Below are 27,173 nucleotides of genomic sequence, written 5' to 3' on the forward strand. Positions count from 1 at the left end.
CCTGCTACTGTTGTAATTTATGTAATATGGATTATGAGGGAATGCTGTAATTTGATTGGTTTGATATGTGGGTTGGTAAAACCAGGGTTAAAAGGTTAAATATTTCAAAAGTGCTGTGCAGTTCCCTGAAAGACGGAGAACAAACGGCATGTGCATGCATATTAAGTACATGACCATGTCCTAGTTATGAGTCAAAAGATAAGTGCAACTGGTGACAATGGGTCACTTTTAACATATGCTTAATTTGAGAATAAAAATAAACACAAACTAGCTCTGATCTGGTTGTGTGTCTTTGCCTGCTGAAGCGAAACTACCCTAGCTACTGTATATGCTACTTTTCCCTCAATCAGCTCTTTCTGTCCAGGCTTCCTATTTGTGTAAGGTGCAGTGCCATTGTGCAAGAAATGTGTAAGTCCAAAAAAATGATACCTTTATTCATGTCGTCATTGTGTAATTTAAAATAATTTCCAAGAAAACACCAATGTAGGTGGTTAAACTTGAGTCTTGTGGTACGTTGGGAAAATATCTTGTCAGGATCCATATTTCACATCTCATTGTACAAATACATAGGGAACAATTTAATTAATTTGGTTTTTGCTGTAATTCTTCCTCCTGCTCCATTTTGACAGACTCAACTTCACTTTTCAGATTCAGATCGTGTGTTCTCATGATGATGTACCACCATCATCCTTGCCATCTCCTGAGTCTCTTAAAGGGACAGGCATTATTTATGCTGCCTCCCATCTCTTCCTCTCCTATCTCTTTCTCCCTCTCTGAGCATATTTTCCCCTCCAAAGCAGCGCTTCAGTCACACCCGTGCAGTGATGTAAGGCTAAGCTGCATAAGAAGCTGGAAACGGATGCTCCCTTTTTCACACTCATTAGGTTGGATTCATTATGTAATGTAGATTCAATATGGCAATAGCTTGAGTATATATGTCACAGGCGTACCACGGGCAATGCAGTGCGGAGCATTTATTACTCACTGAGACACACATTCATATTCAGACACAGAGGCGTGCACACGCTCACTCTAGCTCCAGCAGAGATCTGCCTGCACTGGCAATGCTCAGTCTGACTGACAACAATGCAGTTCTGCAGAAAGGTGCTCTGCAAGCCGTGTAGTGCCAGAGTCACTTCACCAGAGGAGGACATGGAATACAAGATGGGGAGCTGCATCGGAATCTCACACAGACAGGTAAACAGAGGAGAGGGAGGATGCTGAGCAGAGGCTGTCTGCCGTGTAGCATCAATGGCTGTGTGACTGAGCAGAGAGAGAGCGTGGAAGGGGAGACAGAATAGGTTTTACTAGTCAAGAGCAGAGTCTTACTCAGGCAGAAAGAGAAGGTGTACTCTAGTGTTGGAGGAGGGGCGATGTCAGCAGGGAAAAGGAGCTGGTGAGGAAGGGAGGAGCTGAGAGGGTGATGCTGATTGTAGTGAAGGAAGATGACAAAATAATGTAAAATAAAGTGTGCTTGTGTTAGACTCATTTAGACAAAAGGCTGAATGACAGTTGAGATAAACCTGCAAGGGAAGAAGTGTGTTTAAAGTTTGCTGTGATGTCTCAGAAAGAGAGCTGATCAAATTAGCGTTATTTATAGGGATGATAATATGCCTGCTGTGCCCACAGACTGGGCACTCAGCTGAAGATGGCCTGTGATGATGGCAGATAAAAAAGCATCTAAAATACATTAAAGAAACCTCTGTAGTTCAAATATGTAAATTTGGCTCCTGCTCTCATGGTTGCTTTGTTATTCTTAAGTGAAAAAATGTAATGCCCCAACACTGCTTTAAGCTCCAATATTTAATACAAAGGCAACATTTTGACCCTGCTGGGTCTTCTTCAGGCAAAAATGCTTTGTTATTCTTGCCACTGGTTGTTTTGTTAGAGCAGGTCTTAACTCCTGTCCGTACATCGTCGATCACTGCCAAATTGGCCGAAGGGAGGCGTTGGAAGAGCATCACCACACTGAAGTTAAGAAAATGAATAAATGTTAAAGGTTTGGAGAGATATAAAGGAAAGCTACAGGTGAGATGAATATTATAACAGCATCCGTAGGCTTTTGCAGAGAGACAGGAGGTCTGACACTTCATCCTCCTGTCCATGTGGCATACCTGTTTGTTTACAGTGTTGCCTTAGAACTAGCGTCCCCTCCAGCTGACTGCCAGGCCTCAGAGCAGGTGACCCCCCCCCCCCCACACACACACACACACACACACACACACCCTACCACCCTACCACCCTAAGCAGACATGGCTTCCCCAGCTCCAGTTCGGTCTCCTCCCCTCGGTCCAGTCCCCTCTTCTGTCCCTGTCCACCCTCTGTCCTCTCCTCCCACTCCGCGTGCAATACAAAAATAGCAACAGAAAGACCGGGGCTCCTCAGAGGAGAGGGCAGAAAACAAACATTGGCCTTGAGTCCAACAGTAAAGACAGATTGGATTTGGGTTTGTCAAAAGCTTGACTCTGTGTGGAAAAGTCTCTTGTTTGCAGTGGTGAGTAGTTCATGAGTTGCCGCATCGGTACAGATTGTGGATTATTTGTTCATTTTATGGTGGTCTTTCAGACGGAGGAGGGTCAACATATGAAAATTGAACACAGGGTGTGGGTGGGGGGGATTGTGAAAGCATGTATTGAAATTTGTGTGACTTTGTTTTGCTTTTATTATCATCTCGTTCGATGTATGATGATTTTAATGTGTTTACTATAGTTGCCTTTGCCAGGTGGATGAACATGGTTTAAACCAAAACATCAGTATATTTTGGCTTTGGAAATTATAGAGTGTGGTCTAAACCTACTCTATCTGTAAAGTGTCTCGAGATAACTCTTGTTATGATTTGATACTATAAATAAAATTGAATTGAATTATATTCACCATCGTCTTTTTACCTTGCTGAATCATATTACGGGTATTACCTGAGAAATACTATGTTGGATTGGTTCAAAAAAAGAAAAGAAAAAAAGAAATACAGCATTCTGTTTAGTTTGGAGTTTGTGTTCCTGCTGGGGTTCCTGTGCCAGTGGAGGGGTCAGATACCAGGCAGGAAACGGTAACCTCATACTGCAGGTGTCACGGTGCTCATCCAAACCTCAAGAGCTTAAACGATGGCTCATGTTAAGTGATTGACAGGCCAAGATGAGGTGAGAAGAGACCTGGCAAAGTCTAATCATATGATTTGCCCTAGTGCTGTGTGTACTGCCAAAAAGCCCTGAAACACTGCAGCCAGCTAAAGTGCACACAAGTCCACAGCTTGAGGGCTGAAATTACACCCCAGACAGGGATGGAAGTAAAGTTGCCACACAACAGAATAAATGACAACTAAGATGTGAGAGGAAATCCAGATATTAAATATCACCATGGGATAATCACAGGAAATATAATTATTCACATACTCATAACTGGAATATACAGCCTTTGTGTCATTTGATTGGAAATGGAGTGTGCATGACAAATTGTGCACAAGACTGGAATAAAGTCTAACAGCAGTGGACAACGCAGATCTCTATTTATAAAGTCTTGCATATTCAGGTCAGTGCATTCTGACTATAGCAGAGCTACCGTACAGTCCCTGCAGTCATATGAGGAATGCACAAACAACATTTCTCTTAGCACGACTGTTTACTGCTCAGCTGCAAGCAGGGACGATTCTAAGATCAGCCCGTCTGGAAGGGGTCTAAAATCGCCAATGGCTGCAAGTCATACAACACGGAAATGAGAAAGAAAGATGATTGCCAGAGAATATTTAATAATAGCGTGATAAAAGTGATTCTACCTGTATTTGACATAAAATCAGTCCATGGTTAAAAGCTGTTGTCCTTACAATGACAAAGTGGATTAGAGATGCTCCTGGATGAATTTTAATAGCCTGAACTCTACCTCGTGTTCGTTAGTAGACTAAACACTGCTGGAAGCCAAGAGACACCACAATCTGTTATTTACCACATGAGGATTACCTTACTGAGCCTCAGTCACTGTGTCAGTATGCTACACTCAGTCGCGTCACACGCACAAGCACAAAAGACTGCATGAAGATGTTGTTTATTCTAGGAGGCCATTTGTTTGAGGTCAGAGGGGGCCTGCAGGCCACAGTAACTTACTGCAGCAGTAGTGGAATTTATCTACAGTAATGTCCCTTTAAAGTCTCTAGAATCAAACAATTGTATGATTACAATATTCTGTGAGGATGCTGTTCCTGCTTTTGAGCCCACATCGGCGGTGGTAAAGGAGGGAGGTCTTGCATCACAAGGTCCCTAATCTCTAAAACAACACACGCATTTAACCATTCTCCCTCCTTGCTAGTTCAACCTCATACCAGAGACCTGTAATCCTGTGGAGCAGGAGTTGGTGACTACTGAGGGACCACAGATCCCCTGTTCACTCTGGGTCTCTCTGGGAATAGTCGTACGCTGATGGTCCTTCTGTGCCGGTGTCTTTCAGCCAGCTGATGTGGAGAGGCTGTTGGTTTGGGCAGTTGTGGCCCTGCAGCTGGCTGAGCCATGGGGAACGAGAGCAGCACAACTGAGGCGTTGGTAAGGGAAAGCTCTCTGGCATTGGATGGCTGGGATTGCTACTTGCTGCCCCGGTGCTGCTGTACACACCTCAAACTCTTTCATGCACAGAGCACTAACAAAACTAACACTTTCTGACATGATTACTAACTGTTGGCTTCAGTAAAACACATGCAACGTGCACAGAGCTTTGTGTACATTCCCATGCTTAAATGATGCTTGTCTAAAAAGCATTTAGGTAACATGCCTTGGTCTATTTTGTGGTTAAGTGGTGTAAAGCAGAGGTAAAGATAAATATTACATATTTATGGCATGACTCTCAAAATGTGCCATGTTCGGTTTTTACTGCTACACACCCTGATTCTTCCAAGCTTGCTTTCTTGCAGCATATACAATCCATCATCCCTATGATGGTTGGTAGGTCATTACAGTATGTATGCCTCCAATGTGCATGTAGACTTGTTGTTTTAAGAATACATTTTTGCTGTAATTGTAAGAAGAAAGCTATACCAGGAACCAGGAATTTCCACATGACTGGAGGACTTCAGCCGTGGAGTTCAGGATTATTTTAATAGGATTAACATACACATTTGTCTCATGAGCTATAGTCTCTACAAACCATGCACACTGGACCTCATTGGAAGTGACTGCAGAGTGAGGCTTAACATTGTTGGTTTTGCCTTAAAAAACAACAATGGTGATTTGTTTTCAGTGTTTACCACTACTGCTTAACTATACAGTAGCCTTTCTCTCTTGTTGAACTATTTCATTTGCCGTTACAGCCAGAAGAGGGCAATCCAGAAAGTGTTGTTCTGTTTCCACCTCAGGAAAATCAAAATGACTCCCTACTACAGGTACAATAATTACTGTATGTATGTGGGTGTGAAAGCCTGAGAGAATATTAACTGCTGCGTGCATCTTTTAACAGTAAATGTTATAGTGCTCAATAGTGCCCCTGTAATAGGCCTACCCAAATTTCCTTTCCTGTTTGTTGTTGATATTTTGAAGCTCAAAACCAGAAAGCGTGTTCTTAATCTTACCTTAAAAAGGGCACAGATATAGTGCAACTGTGCCTGTTGATCTATATTTAATATATATTTCATCATGAAAAGCAAAGAAATCCACTATTAAGGTGCCATATGGTGAATAATTAACCTCTTATATGTTCCACATTAAATGTCAGTATCACTTCAGGCCACACATTTGTTTGGCGTGCTGTAATGAGTCAGTTAGATGTGGCTTCTTTTTTTTTTAATTCCTTATTAAAAATTATAACATTATAGTCAAATGTGTAGTTCCTACGACTTTGGAAAATGTGTAGGCCTACTCCGAAGGCTTGTGATTCCTTGCGACTGCATCGCTCTTTACTACCCTTTTTTGACACATTTTTGATTTTGTGACCTGGTTGTGTATTTTGTATATTCGAATGATGGTTTATCAAGAAGACATACGACTCCCAAAATGACACAGAAGATAATACTTACATTGTGGTCGACTTAATATCGTGTGAAAATCAGCCACAGGAGACACTTAACTAACAGGCTGAAAACAGCTGTTTGTGTTTTAGTGTTTCTTAAAACACAAACAGCCATTCAAGAGGAACACATTGTGTTAAATTGGCCATGGGTGTTAATTAATTAATTAATTAATTAATTAATTAATTGATTAAGAGTCAAGGAGAAGGTGCTGTCACGTCCACGTTGATGTCACACCTCAACAACACTCAGACGTCAAAACTGGATGAAGTGGGAGCTTTTATATAACGCAGGGGGATGTTGTGTGTGTTTCTGTGTATAGGCCTACGTAGCCTACCTGTAACCAAAGCTTACTGGAGTGTAACCCGATCCGCTCTCAGGGGGTCACTGCAGGCCCGACCCTTGGCTTAATTCCCAGCATTCACCTGCAGAGGCACGGTCAGTCAGTCAGTGCAACCAGCCAGAAGATACAGCAGCGAGAGAAGGGGGGAGGGAGGAAGATGCCGGAACAGAGGTGGATAGGGAAGGAAGGAAGAAAAGAGGGAAGGGAGGCAGAGGACGAGGAGGAGGGAATAGGAAGAGAGCTGAATGGAAAGAGTATACAGTAGCTAGAGGGGGAGGAGACTTCTCGGCAACGTTAGGCTACTTCCTTGTGGCCAGTCCGGTCAAGTCAGTCTCAGCAGCAAGCGTTGTGTTTGTCAGTGCGTGGTGGTGTAGTGTTTCTAGACTCCACGCAGATCCTGAGGAAGCTCGTGGAAATGTAACAGTGGAGCGGCAGCAGCAGAAGACAGGACAGGACTGTTAGAGGAGGAGGAGGAAGTTAGCTGAGTCAGTTCAAGAGAAGAGAGGGAGCGTCAGCAGCATGTGTTGCAGCATGTTTGTGTCGTCTTCAAAACACAGAGCCCTGCAGAGGCTGCCTGTACAGTGAGCAATGTAGAAGGGTAGTAGAGCTGCTGCACTGCACTGCCCAGTCACCTTCAGCACAGTGGAGCACACTGCTGGGTAAGTGCCACACAGGGATGGTGGGATGAAAGTTGATAGAAAGAGTGGACGTGTTAAATCTGTGTAATGTTGCTGTTCGTGGCCAAGTGAGGGCCTGGTCCTGCTTTAGCACTGCCTTCTCCCTGTTTACAACAGTCATGTGGAAAGCATTAAAGTTGTGTTAGCACATGTATGGGCACTGCCAGATTGAATTAACAGTAAGTAGTACTCATGACTGTTGGACAAGTAGCAGTTTCCAGGCAACCTCAGCTTGCTTTCTGTTTTGTTCCTGCGGGTTAATTAATAACAGACAGTTCTTTCTGCATAGGGGTCAAACTAACTGAAACGAAGGCTGTGCTTTTCCACCTCATGTGGCCAAATATGGTTACTTGGGTAGCCTATGCCACCTAGTGCTGGTCCTTATTGTTCTGTTTTAGCTGCTCTGAGTTGATATCAGTGGAGGCTGTCTCCACTGTGACATTATCTGGTCTTGATGACAAAGGTGAGAAAGTTCAGGCAGGAAACCAGAAACCCAAGACACGTCAACATACAGCCATCTCATGATAAAACTGTGTTCTGTCTGCACGCACACGGAAGTATTGTTTTGTTTTTTTATCCTATAATGTGACATTAATACAGAAAATAATAGCAGTATGGAGCTCACAGGCATTTGTGTGACATTTACTTGCAGCAGCTCTTTTTTGGGTTCAGTTTCTCTCTGTTGTTCTTTAATGTTTAATGTTTTTGTTCTTTTTTTTTTTGCAACCAAAATGTTGCTGGCAGGAGTAGTCTAAATTAGAACATTTAAAAATAACCCAATATGGCTTGAGCTTTGCATAGGCAGATGTGAAGAGAGAGAGGCTCTATAATTGGCCAACATTCTTCTAAAATGAGTTTTAAAGGCCTAGCTGATTTAACAGTTTTTATTCTCGTGTTTGTGTGAGTAACATTCATGTTTGTGATTCTCCATGTGTATTGAACGTTTCACACAAAGGAGGCTCTTTGTAGTGGTGACACAGGTAAGGCCAGTCACTCCGAGCCTCCCCCCTACACACACAGCTTCACTTGTTAACCTGTCTCCAGTATTTACATCCAGTAAGGTCACCACTGAGGTCAGAGGTGGCATTTTGTAGTCCATCTTGAAGGAGTAGCCTAAAACATTTGATTGTGTTTGTTTGTTTTTATTTAATCAATATAATGAAAAGTCCCATCCATCTTCGTCCGCTTATCCGGTGTCGGGTCGCGGGGGGAGCAGTTCCAGCAGGGGACCCCAAACTTCCCTTTCCCGAGCAACATTAACCAGCTCCGACTGGGGGATCCCGAGGCGTTCCCAGGCCAGGTTGGAGATATAATCCCTCCACCTAGTCCTGGGTCTTCCCCGAGGCCTCCTCCCAGCTGGACGTGCCTGGAACACCTCCCTAGGGAGGCGCCCAGGGGGCATCCTTACCAGATGCCCGAACCACCTCAACTGGCTCCTTTCGACGCAGCGAGCAGCGGCTCTCTCCGAGCTCCTCACGGATGACTGAGCTTCTCACCCTATCTCTAAGGGAGACGCCAGCCACCCTCCTGAGGAAACCCATTTCAGCCGCTTGTACCCTGGATCTCGTTCTTTCGGTCATGACCCAGCCTTCATGACCATAGGTGAGGGTAGGAACGAAAACTGACCGGTAGATCGAGAGCTTTGCCTTCTGGCTAAGCTCTCTTTTCGTCACAACGGTGCGATAGATTGAATGCAATACCGCACCCGCTGCGGCGATTCTCCGACCAATCTCCCGCTCCATTGTCCCCTCACTCGCGAACACAACCCCAAGGTACTTGAACTCCTTCACTTGGGGTAAGGACTCATTCCCTACCTGGAGAAGGCATTCCATCGGTTTCCTGCTGAGAACCATGGCCTCAGATTTAGAGGTGCTGATCCTCATCCTAACCGCTTCACACTCGGTTGCGAACCGATCCAGTGAGTGCTGAAGGTCGCAGGCCGATGATGCCATCAGGACCACATCATCTGCAAAGAGCAGCGATGAGATCCCCAGCCCACCAAACTGCAACCCCTCCCCACCTCGACTACGCCTCGATATCCTGTCCATAAATACTACAAACAGGATTGGTGACAAAGCGCAGCCCTGGCGGAGGCCAACCCTCACCTGAAACGAGTCCGACTTACTACCGAGAACCCGGACACAGCTCTCGCTTTGGTTGTACAGAGATTGGATGGCCCTGAGAAGAGACCCCCTCACCCCATACTCCCGCAGCACCTCCCACAGTATCTCCCGGGGGACCCGGTCATACGCCTTCTCCAAATCCACAAAACACATGTAGACGGGTTGGGCATACTCCCAGGCTCCCTCCAGGATCCTTGCGAGAGTGAAGAGCTGGTCCGTTGTTCCACGACCAGGACGGAATCCGCATTGTTCCTCCTCAACCCGAGGTTCGACTATCGGCCGAACCCTCCTTTCCAGCACCTTGGAGTAGACTTTACCAGGGAGGCTGAGAAGTGTGATACCCCTATAATTGGCACACACCCTCTGGTCCCCCCTTTTTAAAAAGGGGAACCACCACCCCAGTCTGCCACTCCTTTGGCACCGTCCCAGACTTCCACGCAATGTTGAAAAGGCGTGTCAACCAGGACAGCCCCTCCACACCCAGAGCCTTGAGCATTTCTGGACGGATCTCATCAATCCCCGGGCTTTGCCACTGTGTAGTTGTTTGACTACATCAGTGACTTCCGCCTGGGAAATCGACGACAATCCCCATTATCCTCCAGCTCTGCCTCTAACATAGAGGGCGATTAGTCGGATTCAGGAGTTCCTCAAAGTGCTCCTTCCACTGCCCTATTACCTCCTCAGTTGAGGTCAACAGTGTCCCATCCTTACTGTACACAGCTTGGATGGTTCCCCCGCTTCCCCCTCCTGAGGTGGCGAACAGTTTTCCAGAAGCACTTTGGTGCCGACCGAAAGTCCTTCTCCATGTCTTCTCCAAACTTCTCCCACACCCGCTGCTTTGCCTCTTTCACGGCAGAGGCTGCAGCCCTTCGGGCCCTTCGGTACCCTGCAACTGCCTCCGGAGTCCTCCGGGATAACATATCCCGGAAAGACTCCTTCTTCAGTCGGACGGCTTCCCTGACCACCGGTGTCCACCACGGTGTTCGTGGGTTACCGCCCCTTGAGGCACCTAAGACCACAGCTCCTCGCCGCAGCTTCAGCAATGGAAACTTTGAACATTGTCCACTCGGGTTCAATGCCCCCAGCCTCCACAGGGATGCACGAAAAGCTCCGCCCGGAGGTGTGAGTTGAAAGTCTGTTGGACAGGGCCTCCTCCAGACGTTCCCAATTTACCCGCACTACACGTTTGGGCTTACCAGGTCTGTCCAGAGTCTTCCCCACCCTCTGACCCAACTCATCACCAGATGGTGATCGGTTGACAGCTCTGCCCCTCTCTTCACCCAGTGTCCAAAACATACGGCCTCAGATCAGATGAAACGATTATGAAATCGATCATTGACCTTCGGCCTAGGGTGCTCTGGTACCAGGTACACTTATGAGCATCCCTATGTTCGAACATGGTGTCAAGTTATAGACAATCCATGACTAGCACAGAAGTCCAACAACAAACACCCACTCTGGTTTAGATCAGGAGGCCGTTCCTCCCAATCACGCCCTCCAGGTGTCTCCATCATTGCCCACGTGTGCGTTGAAGTCCCCCAGCAGAACAATGGAGTCCCCCACTGGAGCCCCATGCAGGACTCCAGTCAAGGTCTCCAAGAAGGCTGAATACTCCGAACTCCTGTTTGGTGCATATGCACAAACAACAGTCAGAGTTTTCCCCCCCACAACCCGCAGGCGTAGGGAGGCGACCCTCTCGGCCCACCGGGTAAACTCCAACACAGCGGCGCTCAGCCGGGGGCTTGTGAGTATCCCCACACCCGCCCGGCGCCTCACACCCTGGGCAACTCCGGAGAAGAAAAGAGTCCACCCCCTATCCAGGAGTATGGTTCCAGAACCAAGACTGTGCGTAGAGGTAAGCCCCACCAGATCTAACCGGTAGCGCTCCACCTCCCGCACCAGTTCCGGCTCCTTCCCCCACAGAGAGGTGACGTTCCACGCCCCCAGAGCCAGCGTCTGCCGCCCGGGTCTGGTCCGTCGAGGCCCCTGACCTTCACTGCCACCCATGTGGCATCGCACCCGACCCCAACGGTTCCTCCCACAGGTGGTGGGCCCATGGGATGGAGAGGGAGTTGCCACGTAGCTTGTTCGGGCTGTGCCCGGCCGGGCTCCGTGGCAAACCCGGCCACCAGGCGCTCGCCGACGAGCCCGCCGTCTGGGCCTGGCTCCAGACGGGGGCCCCGGGCTTCCTCCGGGCAGGGTCACTCCATCTCTGCTTAGCTTTTGCATTCGGGTTTTTGAACCATTCTTTGTCTGGCCCCTCACCTGAGACCACTTTGCCTTGGGAGACCCTACCAGGAGCACAAAGCTCCAGACAACACAGCCCTCAGGTTCACAGAGACACACAAACCTCTCCACCACGATAAGGTGATGGTTCACGGAAAAAGGGGAATGAAAAGTTGGCTTATAAATGTTTTACCACACTACTGTAGTAATAACTTTAAAATGAGTGAAAATGCAAGTTTATAACAGGTAAAAACTGAATGTACTTATACTACTAAAAAGATTAATGATCATTTCCGCTTGTCAGTCATAATTGTCACCTTTCCTTTTGTGCAGCCACGCTGTCTACTACTGGTTCATAAATAATGATCAGATTCAATTCTGAAACCCAGTAATGGACAGCATTACTACAGTCACATTTTATTCTACTGTACTCTCACTTTAAATCCCCTCAAGTCCTAATTTGCTAAAAACAGGAGCTCTCTGTAAGTAACCGCTCGCTATTCCAGACATACTGAATGTTAAAGGGCTGCGTTTTATCTGCACATGTTTATATGTGTCTGAGCAAGTGCAGATTTGTTTGCATCTGTACGCCTCAGTTTATATCTGAGTGGGTGAACTAATGGAAACTTTCCCCTCCGTAAACTGATGAGGGCAATGTAGGAGAAATTCCGTCACATAGTGGGTCCACAGTTGAGTGTTGTTTGTTTTGAGGGCAATATTGCTGCAACATGATGCCACAGCCAAGTGTTGTGGTGTGTGGCTGTGGTTGGATTCTGTCTGTTTGTCAACCAGTGGGACAGACAGAAAGGAAAAAAACAACTAAGGCCAAATGCTCCACATTTTAAATGCATTCTTTTCTTCTACATTTTAATTATTTACTCATGATAAAGGAAAGAATTAGCGACTGAAAGTGTCATCCAAATCAGGGGTCTTCAACGTTTTTTTTAAGCCAAGGGACCCCTTAGATAATTACCTCTTCTAAAGAGTCCATCATGTTTTTTTAATCCTCCGTGTCCTCCTTGGCTACTAGCCACTGCATCGAGGAGGGGTGGGGGGTCGTGTGCGCAATCACGTAAGGCTTGTATCATGTGGACTCGCCTACAGTGTTGTTATCATTACTTAGAATTCCTCATGGGGGCGACAGAAACTACGCACTATAGCTTTAACTGAGAGAGAGACGGATCAGGGACCCCCTACTACACATTGTATGAAATTTAAGTTAATTAAACTCGGCCTTCAATAACATGTAGGGCGGCCTAAAGCCTTTATACATACATTTTTAGTGCATAGAATACTAAGCTATTAAAATATTTGTTGGCATGATTTTAATATTAAAGGTGCACTATGAGTTCCTGCATGGTTTCAGAACAATATAATTTTTGTCTCAAATCGTAGCCATCTCTTCTTGATCCGCTAGCTGCCTGCCCCATGAATACACTGTGAAAAAGCTCAGACAACACAGGTGTCGTAAACGTCTAACAAACACTAGAGGCACAGGCTGTGCACCAAAATACTACAAACCATTCCAGCCAAACACTGACAAGATGGCTGGGGGAGGGGGTGGGGGTTAGTGACAGTTAGTCAGTTAGCTTGCTCTGTTTTGTTTGGTATTTACTTGGAAAATCAACAGAAGTGACGTCATGCAGGAACTCATAATTCACCTTTTAAAAATACATGTGGCACAGTGAATCCTTAGGGTTAACTGTATCTATGGATGGCTACCTTAGTGACTACCTCCTTACCTATAGGCCAATGTGTTGTATTTTTTTTTTTTCACAAAAAGGCTGATTTATATTTGCTAATAATATATTGGAATCATGTTAAGACATTTTAATTTTTGAACACGTTTGTGGCCCCCCTGCAGGACTCTCTGAGGACCCCCTAGGGGCCCCAGGCCCCTGTTGAAGAGCTCTGATCTAAATGATGTACCGATTAAATGATTAGCCTAAACCACATGTCTGATTGTACTTGTCACAGTCCTGCAGGACTGGTTTGTCTTTAACAATTATTTTTAGTCGCTGGGTTGAAATGTTTTATTGTGACAGACTTCCTTGTGAGGTGTTTCTAAGGTGGAAAACACCAGACTGTAATGAAACATACAGTTCATTTCTTCTTCTTTTTTAATTTTCAGAATAGTAATTGTGTGCTCAGTGTAAACAAAGCTGCAGAGATTTGGCAGTTGCACTGAGCCTGGAATAAATTCCAGGCTTGAATGATGGAAATAATCCTTTTAATCATTTTAATAAAAGCAAGTTGAGAAACAAAGATAGAGACTCCAGTCAACATGACCTAGTGTATGTATTTCTACACAAACAGTTTAACACATGGGTGGAGTTACTTGTTTTTGATGTTTTGGCTTTGAGCATTGAATCTGTAGGTGTTCCCATGTTAGCCCGCAACATGCTCACACTTGTTTAACTACAAACTATCATGTATAATGCAGCGGAGACTCCAGCATGTAGCTCACTACGATTATGTTTCGCTTTTTCACACAGGCTGAAACTCACGCTGAGAGTTTGACCCAGAGGGACAACAGAGCGCTTCGGACTGAGGCCTCGACCAGCCAGCAGAGTCTGCTGTCTCAACCAGTGCTCCCAGACATCCCAGTCATCACCGGAGAGGAGGAGAGCGGAGGTGCAGCTCAAGATCAGGAGGAGCTTGAGTTTCCTCATGACCTGCTGCCCAGTCTAGACTTCAGCAGCGAGCTCAACATCTGGGAGTCCTCGCTGGGGTAAGTTGAGGGCGCACACACACACACACACACACACACACACACACACACACACACACACACACACACACACACACACACACACACACACACACACACACACACACACACACACACACACACACACAATTATGAGGTAATAACTATACCAGTTTATATCTAAATGTTATAATAAAACATACAGACAAGTTCTTGCTTGGCTTTTAATGGCTGCTACAGTTCTGAGGAAATGTGAATCATGTTAATAACTACAGTTAGCAATCCTTGTCTACTTTGGTTGCTATTTTTGAATTCTCTACGTTAGATGCGCAATAACTTTGCCCCATAAAATACCAAATAAGTACTGTGTAGCATAACTTTTTTATTAAGGCCTAAAAAACGCATTTTCTAAATTGCCATCTTATTATAAGCAATGGGGCCCTACATACACGTCCAAGTTTTTACTACAGTTAGAACAGTTTGGTTTATGTCACGTGTGATTTTTGTATTTGAGTTTTGGTCCATGCTCTTCTCTGTGCACCAATCAAAGCAACATTCAAATCACAATGCGATGACAGTTGAATAGTTGTTCTTGTCAAACCACATCTGCATAGTCCTAAAGAAGCAAGCTGATATTTGTGCTAAACTCTTATAATAAATATGAATTAATTATTCCCCCCTCCTATTAAATTCAGAAGTCTTAACTTTACTTTGATCAAACTTTTTGACTAATGAGCAGTCTATCACTTAATGTTTATATTACCAAGGTTATTTCCCAAAGTAAAAAATATAATATAATGATTACAGTAGATACACCAGCCTTCACTGGAAGATGCATTCATGTTCATATTGTTGTTATTATTATTATTATTATTATTATTATTATTATTATTATTATTATTGCGTTACTGTAGAATAATGTTTTGGATATTCATTTTGCTTGATTTATGGCCTTGAGGGAACAGATTGTTACCAATTATTCAGTCAAGGTGAAAGTTAATCTAATATTGATTTGTCGTGAATGTGTGTGTACGTGTCTGTGTACGTGTGTGGTGTGGGTTTGTGTTAGCAGAGCTCAGACTAGCTCAGGTAAGAGGAAATGTAAGCAGGTGGACCCCCTGCTGGCGGGCCTGCAGCATCACACGGAAGTCAGTCCCCCACCGGTGGTCCTAGATGCAAGGTACCACCTAGACTCAGCATGATGGGGGATAGCGAGTCTGCTGTGGGAGTGTGGTCAGCAGGAATGATTAAGAGTAACACCAGGGAGCATGGAGTGGAACAAAAAGATAGGTGTTTGAATGTTTCTAACTTACTGTATATTGGAGTGTGATGGATATCGCCTGTTTGGGTGTTGCCTGTCTTAGCAGACTTGGCTTGAGTTGTGGTCGTTTTTATTTATGCTTTGGTGAATTATGTGCAGACTGACTAAATGTTCTGTTTCAAGTGTTGCCTGCCTTCAGTATAATTCTGCTTTTGTCTGAGAGCTGAAATTGATTGCACTAATTAGTTTAAGGCTTCAATGTATTCTGACAACCTGACTCATTGCAGTACTATACTTATTATTGTTTTTATTCAATTTGGATTATTTAAGAAGGGGACAGTGCAATTAATAAAACACATGATTATACATGGGCTAAAAGTGCCAGAATTTCCAGCTTGATGTGAATGTGTAAAACTAAGAGGAACACAAAAACAAAGTAAAAAAGAAAATCATGAAGTAATGAGGGACTACTTAGTAACCACTCCGTATGATGTACCACTTGGGGGGTGCACAAAAAGAGTAACTAATGATTAAGTAATGAATGAGTTGTTACTAGTTTGTGCTCCTCAGAGGTTAATTCATAGTTAATCAGGAACGAAGAAAGTGGTCGTTATTCCGATTAATTTATGAACTAATTATAATAATTAATAAAGTATATCCCTGTCGGTTCTCCAGTAACTAAACATGATATACTTTATAATCCTCAAATCAGAGTTATTCAGGAACTACTCATTAACAATTAATTAATTATCAGTATTTGTAACTACTCACATTTGTGTGTACCGTATTGTAAAGTGTTACCAAAGTAACTTTCACTGTATTTATCAAATTCTCAAACTGCAGAAATAGAATAGATAAAATTCCTGCTTTTTAAGCCAAACACTGCAGAGTAAGAGGACATGCGCAATCTTAAAATGCAATACTGCGAGAAGCACCTCCATTCCACCTCAGGTACTGTAGATATGGTAGGCAACAGCATGTTGCATAGCAAAACCTCCCAGCTGCAAACAGTTTAAACTATTTAGCTGCTTCGCCCTTTAGTAGGGAGTGCCAAGTGAATTAGATGCAGGCTTGAGTGCAGGTTGGTGAGGTGAGTGAGTAACATGTTGTCAGTGCAGAGGTTGCGTTAACATGGAAATGTCAGTCTTTATGGTTAGACCATGTTAACCAATCACATGCATTAAGTTATTTCTCACTTGATGTATTTACATCTGAACATGATACGCAGATTTCAAGACACCAGCTGATGACACAAGTAATAAATAAATAATTAATTAATGATGGTGGATCTATACACTCAGTGAGGCTTAAAGACTAAGATTAGGGTCCCACAGCATTAGCCTGTACTGCTGGCTAATGGTTTAGCAGTGACTCAGCAATTACAACTGAATGGCACAAAGCTAGCCTGTTAGTTAAAGGCATTATAGCAAGCACTCACATTATGAAGCTAGCTGTGTACTTCATGGAGTGCTTTGCAGGGCAATGCCACTACTTCTGATATAGTACATTATGAGGCAGGATTTTTGGTGCATGTATATGTATCGTTGTTTGTCTGGTGACATGGTTTATTACAATCACTCATTACTATACTTTACATACGTATTTTGTTTTTGAATTGATTGAAATAGTATTCATTGCACCGGGCAGCATTGCTTAGTATACATAATAACAGTACACAGCAGCCTAAGACCTTTCATAGTGGTTTCTATTGTACAGTATATGGATGCTACTACAATTCTTAGTAGTTGCTACTAGTAGGATTGTCACATTCATGCTGCTAGTACTTTATACTTTAAAGGTTGGCATTAAAAATATAGGCAACGTTCCAATACATAATTATCCAATTAAATTATTGAATGACAATTATTTGTTAAGCTTTTGGCACAATTAGAAAATCAGACTAGGCTTAGGAAAATTGTATAGTAGCTACCTAGTGTAATGCCTAATGTATGTTTTGGTGTGTATGAACAGAGCTGCATGTTCATTAACAACCATATGCTTACAAACAGCGGGTATTATTTCTTGTAAGAGAATGTACATCTCAGGCTAGGCATTATGAGGACAGTTGTGTGTTGTGTGTGCTTATCGAGTGCAGTGTCTGAGCATGGGCTTCTGCTCTGCCGATAGCAGGGCTTTGTGGCATTGTGGAATGACCAGCTGTCTGCCTGCCAGACTCTTAACTGTGTCACCTCACCCTCGTCTCAGGCCTCATGACAGCGACCCAGTTCTCACAGATGCTCAGCCTTCTCCTCGGCCCGCTGCCACACCTGATACGGGTGTCCGACCCTTGACGCCTTCCCTATCTGTGCTCCTAGATCGGGAACTCAAACAGGCCATCCAGGAATGTGAAGAAGAAATGGCCTCACTGGGCATACTTAATCCCACAGGGCCCCCCAGCATCACGCCTGGGAAGGATAATGATGTAGGGAAGAAAACTGGAGAAGTGATGGTTAATAAATTCAACGAGTCATCGTCACTGCCTCCAATCATAGTCCAGCCAGGACATAGCAACGGGGGCCATGGAAACAAGGGTACACATGGAAACAGTGAGGCGGCAGGCAGTCAGAAAGATACAGTTGTGTTTAGTTTCAGGAATTACATACTGGGCACTGAGAATAGTGCCGGTGCAGCAGGGACGGAGAGTAAAAAAAAGGCAACACAGAGCCTTGATAAATGTCCAGAGATTAAGACAGAAAAAGAAACCGAGATAAATGAGCAGAAGGAAACATTCACACATACACAATTAGAAAAAACAACAGATTTATTTAAGGAAACTCGAGAAGAAGTTGCGTTTTCAGAGCAGAGAGACAGTTTTAGAGAGGAACATGTTGATTCTAAAGCAGGCATCGAGGAAAATGGCACTCTAGATTGTAATGCAGTAATTAGTGAGAAAGACACAGAGGCAATAACGGAGATTGTAGACATAAAGAAAGAAAAGTGTGAGGAGTCCAGTATTACCGTTTGTATAGTTAAAACGGGAAAGAAAGATGAATCAGTTGATAAAACATCAGATTGCAGTAATCTTCCTTTAAAGGATAAAGATGCATTGTCAGAGATGCAGAGTTCTCCATGTGACAAACCGGCTGGGCAGGACAAAAAGGCAAAGAAGAAAGACAAAAAGAAACAAAGGAAAAAGAAAAAGATAGAAGAGAAGAACACCGAGACTGGACAGAAAGCAAAGGAAGTAGTACAACCTGAAAATGAATTACAGGCTTTGTCTCTCATAAATGCAGGAAATCACATAGATTCAACAGCAAATACAGAATCGGTGTCCCAGGCAGCTGTGACTGTGATTTGTGGTGAACAGCCTAATAATGGGTTTGCCTCCAAGCAACAGCTGAGTCCCGGGGGAAAGTCCAGCCCCAGCCCCCCACTATCCTTCTCTCATAGCAGGCAGGATCATCTTACTGCCTGTTCACCTGCGTCCCACCAGGCTCTTTCACAAAGGCCTCATCAGTCAGATAACCACAACCATACAGACGCCCCATGTGGCATGAATCACAGCTCGTATGAAAGCCCACAGCCGAAGCAACATGCAACCGGAGGTGTCACAGACAACCAAAATACAACCATGACACATGTCCAAACTACAGTTATCAATCCAGCTGCTTTTGCTGATAAGAGATCAGATGCACAAACACAGGAGTTAACTATAGTTACCTCAGAAGCAGTGATACTTACACAGGAGAATCACAGCCCACTCTCCAACAGCCGGACTTGTGTGGGAGAGAGCAGCGTGGAGAGTGCCCTTGAAGAGCCTTTAGTGGGGGTTGCTGCGTTGCCACTGGCAACACCCATGATGCCAGAAGTGATAGAAAGCAAGGGAGAGGGAGAAAGCATGAGGCGTGATTCATTGGAGAGAGTAGCTGCTGTAGCAGTCGCAGAGAGTGAGAAAGCAGTAGGAGAGAAAGATTTAGGTGGAATAGAAAAGTGCCTCAGCTCTGCAGACGAAGAGAAAGAAGGTCTCCTGGACAGCCTTCCTCAGCTCTCATTAATCTGTTCACAGGGAAAATGCTCACTTGCATTTTCAGCCAAAGAGGGACAGGCTGCATCTGAGGAAAGCTGCAGCAGCAAAATGCCACACAACTCGGCTGAGACAGAAATGAAGGGACCGGGAGAGACAAGCGTTCGCAGTGCAGACACCGGGATCTCACCAGCTGAAGAGGGAGACAGAGAAAAGGAGCCACTCCGGTTAGAAGCCTATATCAATACTTCTCCCTTTGGGCTACTCACTGGTCCTGATTGTCAGGATTACAGCGCTGTGGGATTGGAGGAAGCAGGAAGAGGGGGAGGAGGAGAGGAGGTAGGAGAGAAAGGGTGGCTGGCTACAAAGCACAGTTCATTCAGCCAGCCAGGAGGCTCTGCTAGTGGGGTGTCATCAGCTGATACAGAGACGCGTCCGCCCACCGATGTTGCCGAGTCACAGCTGAAGTCACAGAGCTGGAGGGAGCCGATTGCTACCATCCTTGAGAGCATCTGCACTGAACAGGACCGTCTTTCTCAACCCTGCCAAGAACAGCATGGCGCAGCCATCTCACCTTTCCCCACTAACCCTGAACAGAGCTCCAGCAACAAAAACGGTAGGGTAAGGGCTGACCTCAAACAGAATTTAATTTCAGAAGAGGCATTGTCTTTGGGACACATTTGTGAGGAATCATCCATCACAGAGACAGAGAGAAACAACGGCCAAGTATTGCTGTCTTCTATCTCACCTCAGCTTCTGACTACTTCACAACAAATCTCAGTCGAGCTACAAGTGAGTAACATTCAACAGGTCCACCCTGAAAGTAGCACAACAGAAACCAGCACAGCCGTAAGTGCAGCAGCAGAGTTCCAATTCCAGACACAGAGCAATAGTGGTGCTATGTCTGGAGTGGGTGTGTACCTATGTAACAGAAGTAGAGGCAACAACAGAGTTCACTTTGCAGACACTGTGAAACAAGAAAGCAGTTCCTCTGTTGATCTCAGGAACATGTCGGTGCCAGCTATGGACTGCGCCTCTTTGCCTCCACTGACTGTACATGAGAGTTTGCACTATCCCGTGGTTGAGGCCAGCTACACCTTCCCAGAATTTCTCAGCTTGAAGAAGCCAGAAATCCCTGCAGATGCAACTCCTGCCAAGGATGAATTAGCAATACGGAGCTCAGTCGACTCTCCGAAGCAACAGAAAGATGTCCAATTGAATAAAGGAGATATGGGGACCAAAGATACCAAGGAGAACATTAACATAGATCAGTCAGGTAACAACAACTTAAAGACAAACGCAGTGGATTTACAGTCAGCAACTGAGGCCTGCTCAAAACAGCTTCCATGTCCTACCGAGAAGAATCAGACTGGTGACGTTATACAAACAGCAGAAAGTGCCGTCTCTGAGGCTGATCATCCAACAGTTGAACAGGTGTCCGCAAAGGTGACAAAGCAATTAGAGGCGGAAACAGAGAAGGATGGTGTAAGTCTGTGTTTGTCAACTGAGAAAGAGATAGATGTGTTACATGCTAAAGGCTCAGTCAAGGCTGGCCAGCCCCAGGAGTCCCCTTTAATATGGGATGCTACTGAAGGTAACCTACATCCTCTCTCCTCATGTTCTGTGCTTCCAGCTGATGACGTTACCTGCAAGCCTTTAACTGATGTCTCCACTGAGTTACCTGTTGGTCAGCTCTCCACGGACCTTGACCCCAGTTCAAAAGCCGAAATTGTGATCTGCACAGCCTCTCTTCAGACAAAGCCTAGTCACCCCAGTTATCAGCCTCCCACCCAATTAGATCAAACATCTCCTCGTGAACTGGTTACTACAGAGCCCATGAAAGCTAGTGAGGGGTCGAAGCCCATAATTTGCTCTACTAATCTGACAAAGGATGAATCAGCGACTTCAGAATTCACAGCCTCTGACCAGTCAATTCCTGTTATCGAGCAATTTGTCGGTAATTCTTCTTTTGTGCTGCGGCCTCCTGGTCCTATGTTGAGTCACTTGGAGTCCATTGCAGACTGTGATATCTCTCTTCCTGAGCAGACCAATAACGGCAGCGCTGATGGTGACCGCACCAAAGTCTCTGGAGAGGTGGATGGCAACAAGAGCAGGGAAATGACACAAATGTCTTTAGCACAGGATCTGGAGTACGGTGATGTCAACGTTAAAGCAGATGAGACTTGTCCGAAACTGAAGGATAGAAATGACGCTAGGGAGACTGTCGTTGAATTTGAGTTTTCTGAGATTAACAATGATAATATTCAATTTTCACAAGAGGAAAATCTGTCTCCTCATCCCCCTGGTGTAGTAGGTGCACTGACAAAGGGTGGGTCTGATAATGTAATTTCTCTATCCCACTCTGAGCCAGGCCCTGTTAGCATTAAACCTGTTATTTGTGAAGCAACCATTAAGGATTATGATGGAATTAAACAAGACAATATGACAGAGAAAATGGGAGATCAGATATCCACGCTGTTTGCAGAGAAGAAAAAAGTGGATAATCAAAGGGAAACAGCATACAGCAGTAAGATGCAGACAGGAAAGACAGACACAGCACCACAACAGAGTAATGGGCAAGATAAAGAGGCTGTAGAGGAAATTGGAGACCTGCAGCCACAACATAAACATAAAGTGCATAAGACTGAATCACCAATAAGTGATATAAAGGAGGAAGTAGAAAGGAAGAGTGGCATTGCATCTGAAAGACAAACCAAGACTTCTACCTTATCTTCTGACAGACCTGCTGGGTCATCTGAGGACATGCTAAGTGCTGAGGTAGATTCTGGTAGTGAACCTCAAACTGTTTATGAACAGATTTTGCGCCAAACTCTGACAGCAACACTGGAAAGCAGCTCCGACAGGGACACGGCACTAGATTTGGATGCAGCTCTTGGCCAATCACAGTCCACACCAGAGCCCAACTGTTTTGCTCAGCAACAGGAGCAACAGCAGCGGTGTTTGTACTACCTACAGTGTCTGGGATCCAGACATCTCACACAGGAATTGTCAGGTGGCTGTCGAGAGGGGGGAGAAAAGACTAACAGTCAGGTCAGGCAGACCCAAGCACTGCTTCAAAGTGTGAAAGGGGTAGCAGAGGGAGGAGACGGCTCCATTGGGAGTTTGTGTCAGTCAGGAAGCAGCGATGAGTTGACAGGGGATGACAGCAATGAACGAGTGATGAGTGATGGAGAGGGAGCACAAGCAGGGGTTGATGTGCTGTTTCACCTTGCCAGTGATTTAAATAAGAGTAGAAGGGCTGCTGAGAGAAATGCCTCGGCTGAAATAAGGAGTGTAACAACTGGCTCTTATGTAGATGAGACAAGACAGGGGATGGATGAGAATGAAAGCCCTACGTTAGGGGTAGTTGGGTCAGATACAGACACTGAGTTTGTGAGTGATCTGGTTGGTAAAGGCCAGCAAAAAGGCAATCTATCAGCTGCCTGTCAAGACCAACATGGAAAACCCGAGACCTCGAAGAACACTGCTGTTTCTGTTGAGTCTGCACCACAGGAACATGAGACTTCAACTTTCCAGATCTCTCTTTCATCAAAGGTCAGCACAAATAGTCATGGCATTCATACAGCAGTTATTCCAAGTGCAAACCAGGATGAAGAAATTCACACAAAGATATTCAGTGCTCTGGTTGGGCAACCCAAAACTGTGGAAAAGGATTTCAGTGTTGCCACGGCTGTGAAAAGCAACATTAGTCAAACTGAGGAGTGTGAAATTCAGGATACAGTGTGCAGGCCTCTCAAGCTACAAAGCTTCAATAAAACCTACGCCACACAAAGCAGCCCAGTAGTACAAACACCCATAAAAGGCCCTGATGTAGAGGAGATCACAAAGGAAGATAAAGTACCTTTGGACGAAGAGAAAGCTAGCAACCAGGGGAAAGGACAAAGTGAGATAAAAGCATTAAACAATGAAGCAATGAATGAACAGGAGGTCAAAAATCCAACTGTGAGTGCTAAAGACAGTGGCTCAACTGGTCTTTCTAAGGCAACAGAAAATGGCAATGATATAAAAGATAAAACGGGTCATGATGTTTTCACATGGCCATCTGTTGTTTCGTCAAAGCGCCCGGGAGATTTTGCATCAACCCCTCCTGCAGGCCCTACCCAGTCAGAGAAGCCACATGATCAGGTGTCTTTGTCAAAGCCCCAAGACGATACTGCGGTTAACCTCATTGTTGCCGATTCCCACCATGAAGGAATATCCCCTGAAAAAGCTCCTGTTGAACAAGTGTCTGTGAACACAGAGGCTGCCGATGTGTCAGAGAGTCCGGCTCCTGGACTTCCAGCTCAAGAACCAGATACTAACTGGATACAAGCTCTAAAAGAAGCTGCATCCCAATCTCAGAGTAAACAAGAGACATCAAGGTAAATGTGTGTGTGTGTGTGTGTGTGTGTGTGTGTGTGTGTGTGTGTGTGTGTGTGTGTGTGTGTGTGTGTGTGTGTGTGTGTGTGTGTGTGTGTGTGTGTGTGATCATCAGATGAGAAAAATGCCTTCAAAAGATCAAAAATATCCCTTTAACAAACCAGATTAGAGTAGTACACATGAGACTTCACGCTGAAAAATAAATGCCATGCAACTATACATGTCTAAAAAGGTCTGTGGAGGTCAGTATGGGCTTCCCCTTAATCTGTTACACAAAGTAGCATGTGAGCATTACATATGTGCTCAAGTACACAGAGAGAGAGGCATATGTGTAGTTTGTTAGCCTGGGTAAACCCTGACGAACTTCCGGCAAATTTGAGATTTGCTCTGCAATTCAGTCTGGCAAAGAGCCCATTCAAACCCACTTCCAATGTCCCCAAAATCGAGGCACCAATCACAACCGCTGAGGCGGGCTTTACACCAATCACAACCGTTGAGGCGGGCTTTACGCGACGACGATAGCGCAGCGACGGCGAGCAGCTTTTTGTTTACATTCAACATGACTGCTACCGAAGCGCAGCGTCAACCGGATCGTTGCTCTGATTGGTTGAAGGACTATCCAATGCGCCCAGAGGCATTTGAGCGGCGTCCGTTGGTGACGCCCCTTTGGAAATGAACTGTCAATGAACCTTTCCCAGACCCACTCTCAGTTACAACTGAGAGTGGGTCTGGTGTCAACCAGGCTAGTAGTTTGTGTCACCAGCCACAACACTCAGAACTACACCTAAATAATTAAGATTTAATTAGGTGGACAAATGTCAATATTTATTTTGTTGTAAAACTGTGATGTTTTTTTTTTTTTTTAAGGGATGCACCGAACCCAGAGTTTAGGTTCAGGTTCTTTGGTGTTTTTGACAGAGTTTGGGTTCTGCCGAACTTTAGAATGTTTTCTCCACTGAACCGAACTCTACCAAAGAGAAGCAACAAGAGGTAATGACGGCGCCATTGATTACGGGAAGGTGTTTACATAGGTGGAGCGTTCAATGTGAGAAAGTGAAAATGGAACTTGTGAGCAGAAAAGTGTTGTTTTGCTGTACTTTCAGTTAAAAGAAGGCGATTCAAGTCGAGCTACATGTTCAATTTGCAATGCCGATTTGTCTCGTGGGGGCAAGGGCCCTAAACAACACACAACATCACATAAAGCATTTGGTATGAAACATCTGAAAGAATATGAGTTGTGCATGAAGGAATCTACAGACAGCAGCCAAAATGCAGCAACTTCAAGTTGGACTTCAAGTCACAGCTAAAAACTTGTGTTAACCAGACAGAGCCTCTCCCGGGCTGTCAGCTGCTCTACAGTGGGAGCAGAGCGACCGAAAACCCGGCTGCTGCACGTTAGCTAACGCTAGCTTTATAATTTCACCCACCCAACATGCCTTCATCATACACTGGTTAGCGAAAATTTGTCAAACAAAATTGTCACTCAGCTGGCAATAGCGATGTGCTTCCCTACGATTTGAAAAGAGCGTGTGAATTCAACATTAAGTTGTTACATTAACTATTTTAGAGGCTGTGGACGTTGTTTACTTCATTAATGTGTTACTATTACTGTGTTAATGGACTGAGGATGGGAGTGGAGTTCGGTTTGGGGTTCGGCAGAATCTTAACAAGTGGGTTCGGTATTCGGCCGAGCCCCAAAAATCTGGGTTTGTGCATCCCTAGTTTTTTTTTTTTTTCCACAACTTGGCATTCTAGTAACACCATGTACAGGACTTGTTTGGAGTGATATAGCAGAGAGCAGCGGAACAATGAATATGAATGAGGAGGTAAACACAGAGCTGCACTTTGTTTGTGACTTGAGCTTGGGTCAGATGACTGTGCCGGTTGAAGTCTTGCGGAAGTAATGCAGCCTTTTATATTCAAAGGATGACATCAGCTGTGACATCGTCCCTGCTCTCCAGGGCAAGAATGAGCCTTTTCTCACACTGCTAAACACAATGCAACAACAGCACAAACACACACATGCACCTACAGCGCACACACACACACACACACACACACACACACACACACACACACACACACACACACCTTGTAGGAAGCGCCCCCGTAACAACACAAGCACACACATTTGTCATGTGTCAGTCATTCCTTGTGCATGTGCTATAAACTAAACAACAAATCCCCCAACCCCCTCTTGTCTTGCATTGTTTTCCCAGACCCCTCCCCTCTCTGGAGTCTCCTCAACTAGAGTTTCTTACTCCGACTGAGGAGATAGCTGCTCCTCTGAGACAGGAGGAGATCCCACCACCGGGGCGAGCAGCAGAGAAGACAACAGAGATCCCACCTCTGAATCTTGTGAAGAAGCCAGTGGATCTTCCTGAACCTTTAAAAAAGACAGTAGAGCTCCCAGAACCAACACCGCATACCGTAGAGCTCCCAGAACCAACAACGCAGACGGTAGAGCTCCCAGAACCAACACCGCAGACAGTAGAGGTCCCAGAACCAACACCGCAGACGGTAGAGGTCCCAGAACCAACGCCGCAGACCGTAGAGCTCCCAGAAGAAACAAAGAAAGTAGAGCTCTTAGAACCAACCAAGAAAGAAGAAGAGCCTCCAGAGGAGCTCCCAGAACCAAAAAGGGAGCCAGTCACTTCTTCAGAAATAGTGAAGGAGCTAGCTGACCTACAGGAACCAACGACAAGCATAAAAGAGCTCCCTGAACCAACAAACAATGAAGTGGAGTTCCCAGAACCAACGCAGAATAAAGAGCCAGAACCAACAAAGACAACAACAGAAGAACCAGAGAAGAAGCTGACCAGTGAGCTTCCAGAGGAGCTGGTGGAAAAACCTGTAGAGATCCCAGCTGAGGAGCCACTGAAAGTGCCAACTGAGGAAACTGCAGCGACAGAATCAGTCCAGGACCCTGCTGAAGAACTTCAGGACAGTGGGTGAGTGCCCTCGTAACATCATAGGATTAATACATATTCAATTACAATGAGTGTTTCCTGAAAAACCTTCTCTTTTTAAAGCAAACGAGAACAATGTCCACTTATTGTCCCACTGGAGATTCCAGTAAAAGCCTACTTTACCAGTTTGAGGAGTAATGTTTCCCTGTAAGGATGCTGCCAAGGGTTTTCTTTCAGAGCTCAGTCAGTCTGGATTTAAAAAACAACAACATTATAATCCTCAATTGACTAAAATCTCAGGATTATAGCCTTTTACCATTAAGAACAACAGGTTTACATAGAGACTTGTAATTTTGTGGTGGACTGGGTTTCCAGCAGGAAACCAGACATCCGAATGATTTGTATGTGACTTTTTAGTCCTGATAGTTTTCCTAAAAGTTATCATAACATTTCCATTACAGTGATGTATCCGAGACATTTTATTGCAGTTAATTTATTTGTGAAAAGGGGGGATCTCAGGGGGAATTGTGCTTCACAGCTCGGCAGCTCTGCCTGTCACACATTTAAAATGGATTTCCATGCGCTTGGAGAGTCCCC

At 45.0% G+C, this 27,173-nt stretch overlaps 1 protein-coding gene across 11 annotated transcripts in view; it reads left to right on the top strand.

Moving 5' to 3' along the window:
* Positions 1 to 2,378: 2,378 nt before the first annotated feature.
* tacc2 (transforming, acidic coiled-coil containing protein 2) overlaps positions 2,379 to 27,173 on the top strand; it is a 55,941-nt gene continuing 31,146 nt past the window's right edge. For 7 of the 11 annotated variants that reach the window (XM_028604377.1, XM_028604381.1, XM_028604383.1 and 4 more), the window contains exons 1-7: positions 2,379 to 2,494; positions 4,438 to 4,529; positions 5,291 to 5,362; positions 13,848 to 14,083; positions 15,135 to 15,242; positions 17,529 to 23,669; positions 25,887 to 26,618. In XM_028604377.1, the coding sequence (XP_028460178.1) occupies positions 4,497 to 4,529; positions 5,291 to 5,362; positions 13,848 to 14,083; positions 15,135 to 15,242; positions 17,529 to 23,669; positions 25,887 to 26,618 (7,322 nt within the window). In that variant the 5' untranslated portion in view covers positions 2,379 to 2,494; positions 4,438 to 4,496. Of the gene's footprint in view, positions 2,495 to 4,299; positions 4,530 to 5,290; positions 5,363 to 13,847; positions 14,084 to 15,134; positions 15,243 to 17,528; positions 23,670 to 25,886; positions 26,619 to 27,173 lie in introns of all 11 variants that reach the window. The other 4 variants (XM_028604379.1, XM_028604387.1, XM_028604382.1 and 1 more) reach the window with 4 other exon arrangements.

The sequence above is a fragment of the Perca flavescens genome, chromosome 17 (genome assembly GCF_004354835.1).
Source record: "Perca flavescens isolate YP-PL-M2 chromosome 17, PFLA_1.0, whole genome shotgun sequence".
NCBI classification, from domain to species: domain Eukaryota; kingdom Metazoa; phylum Chordata; class Actinopteri; order Perciformes; family Percidae; genus Perca; species Perca flavescens.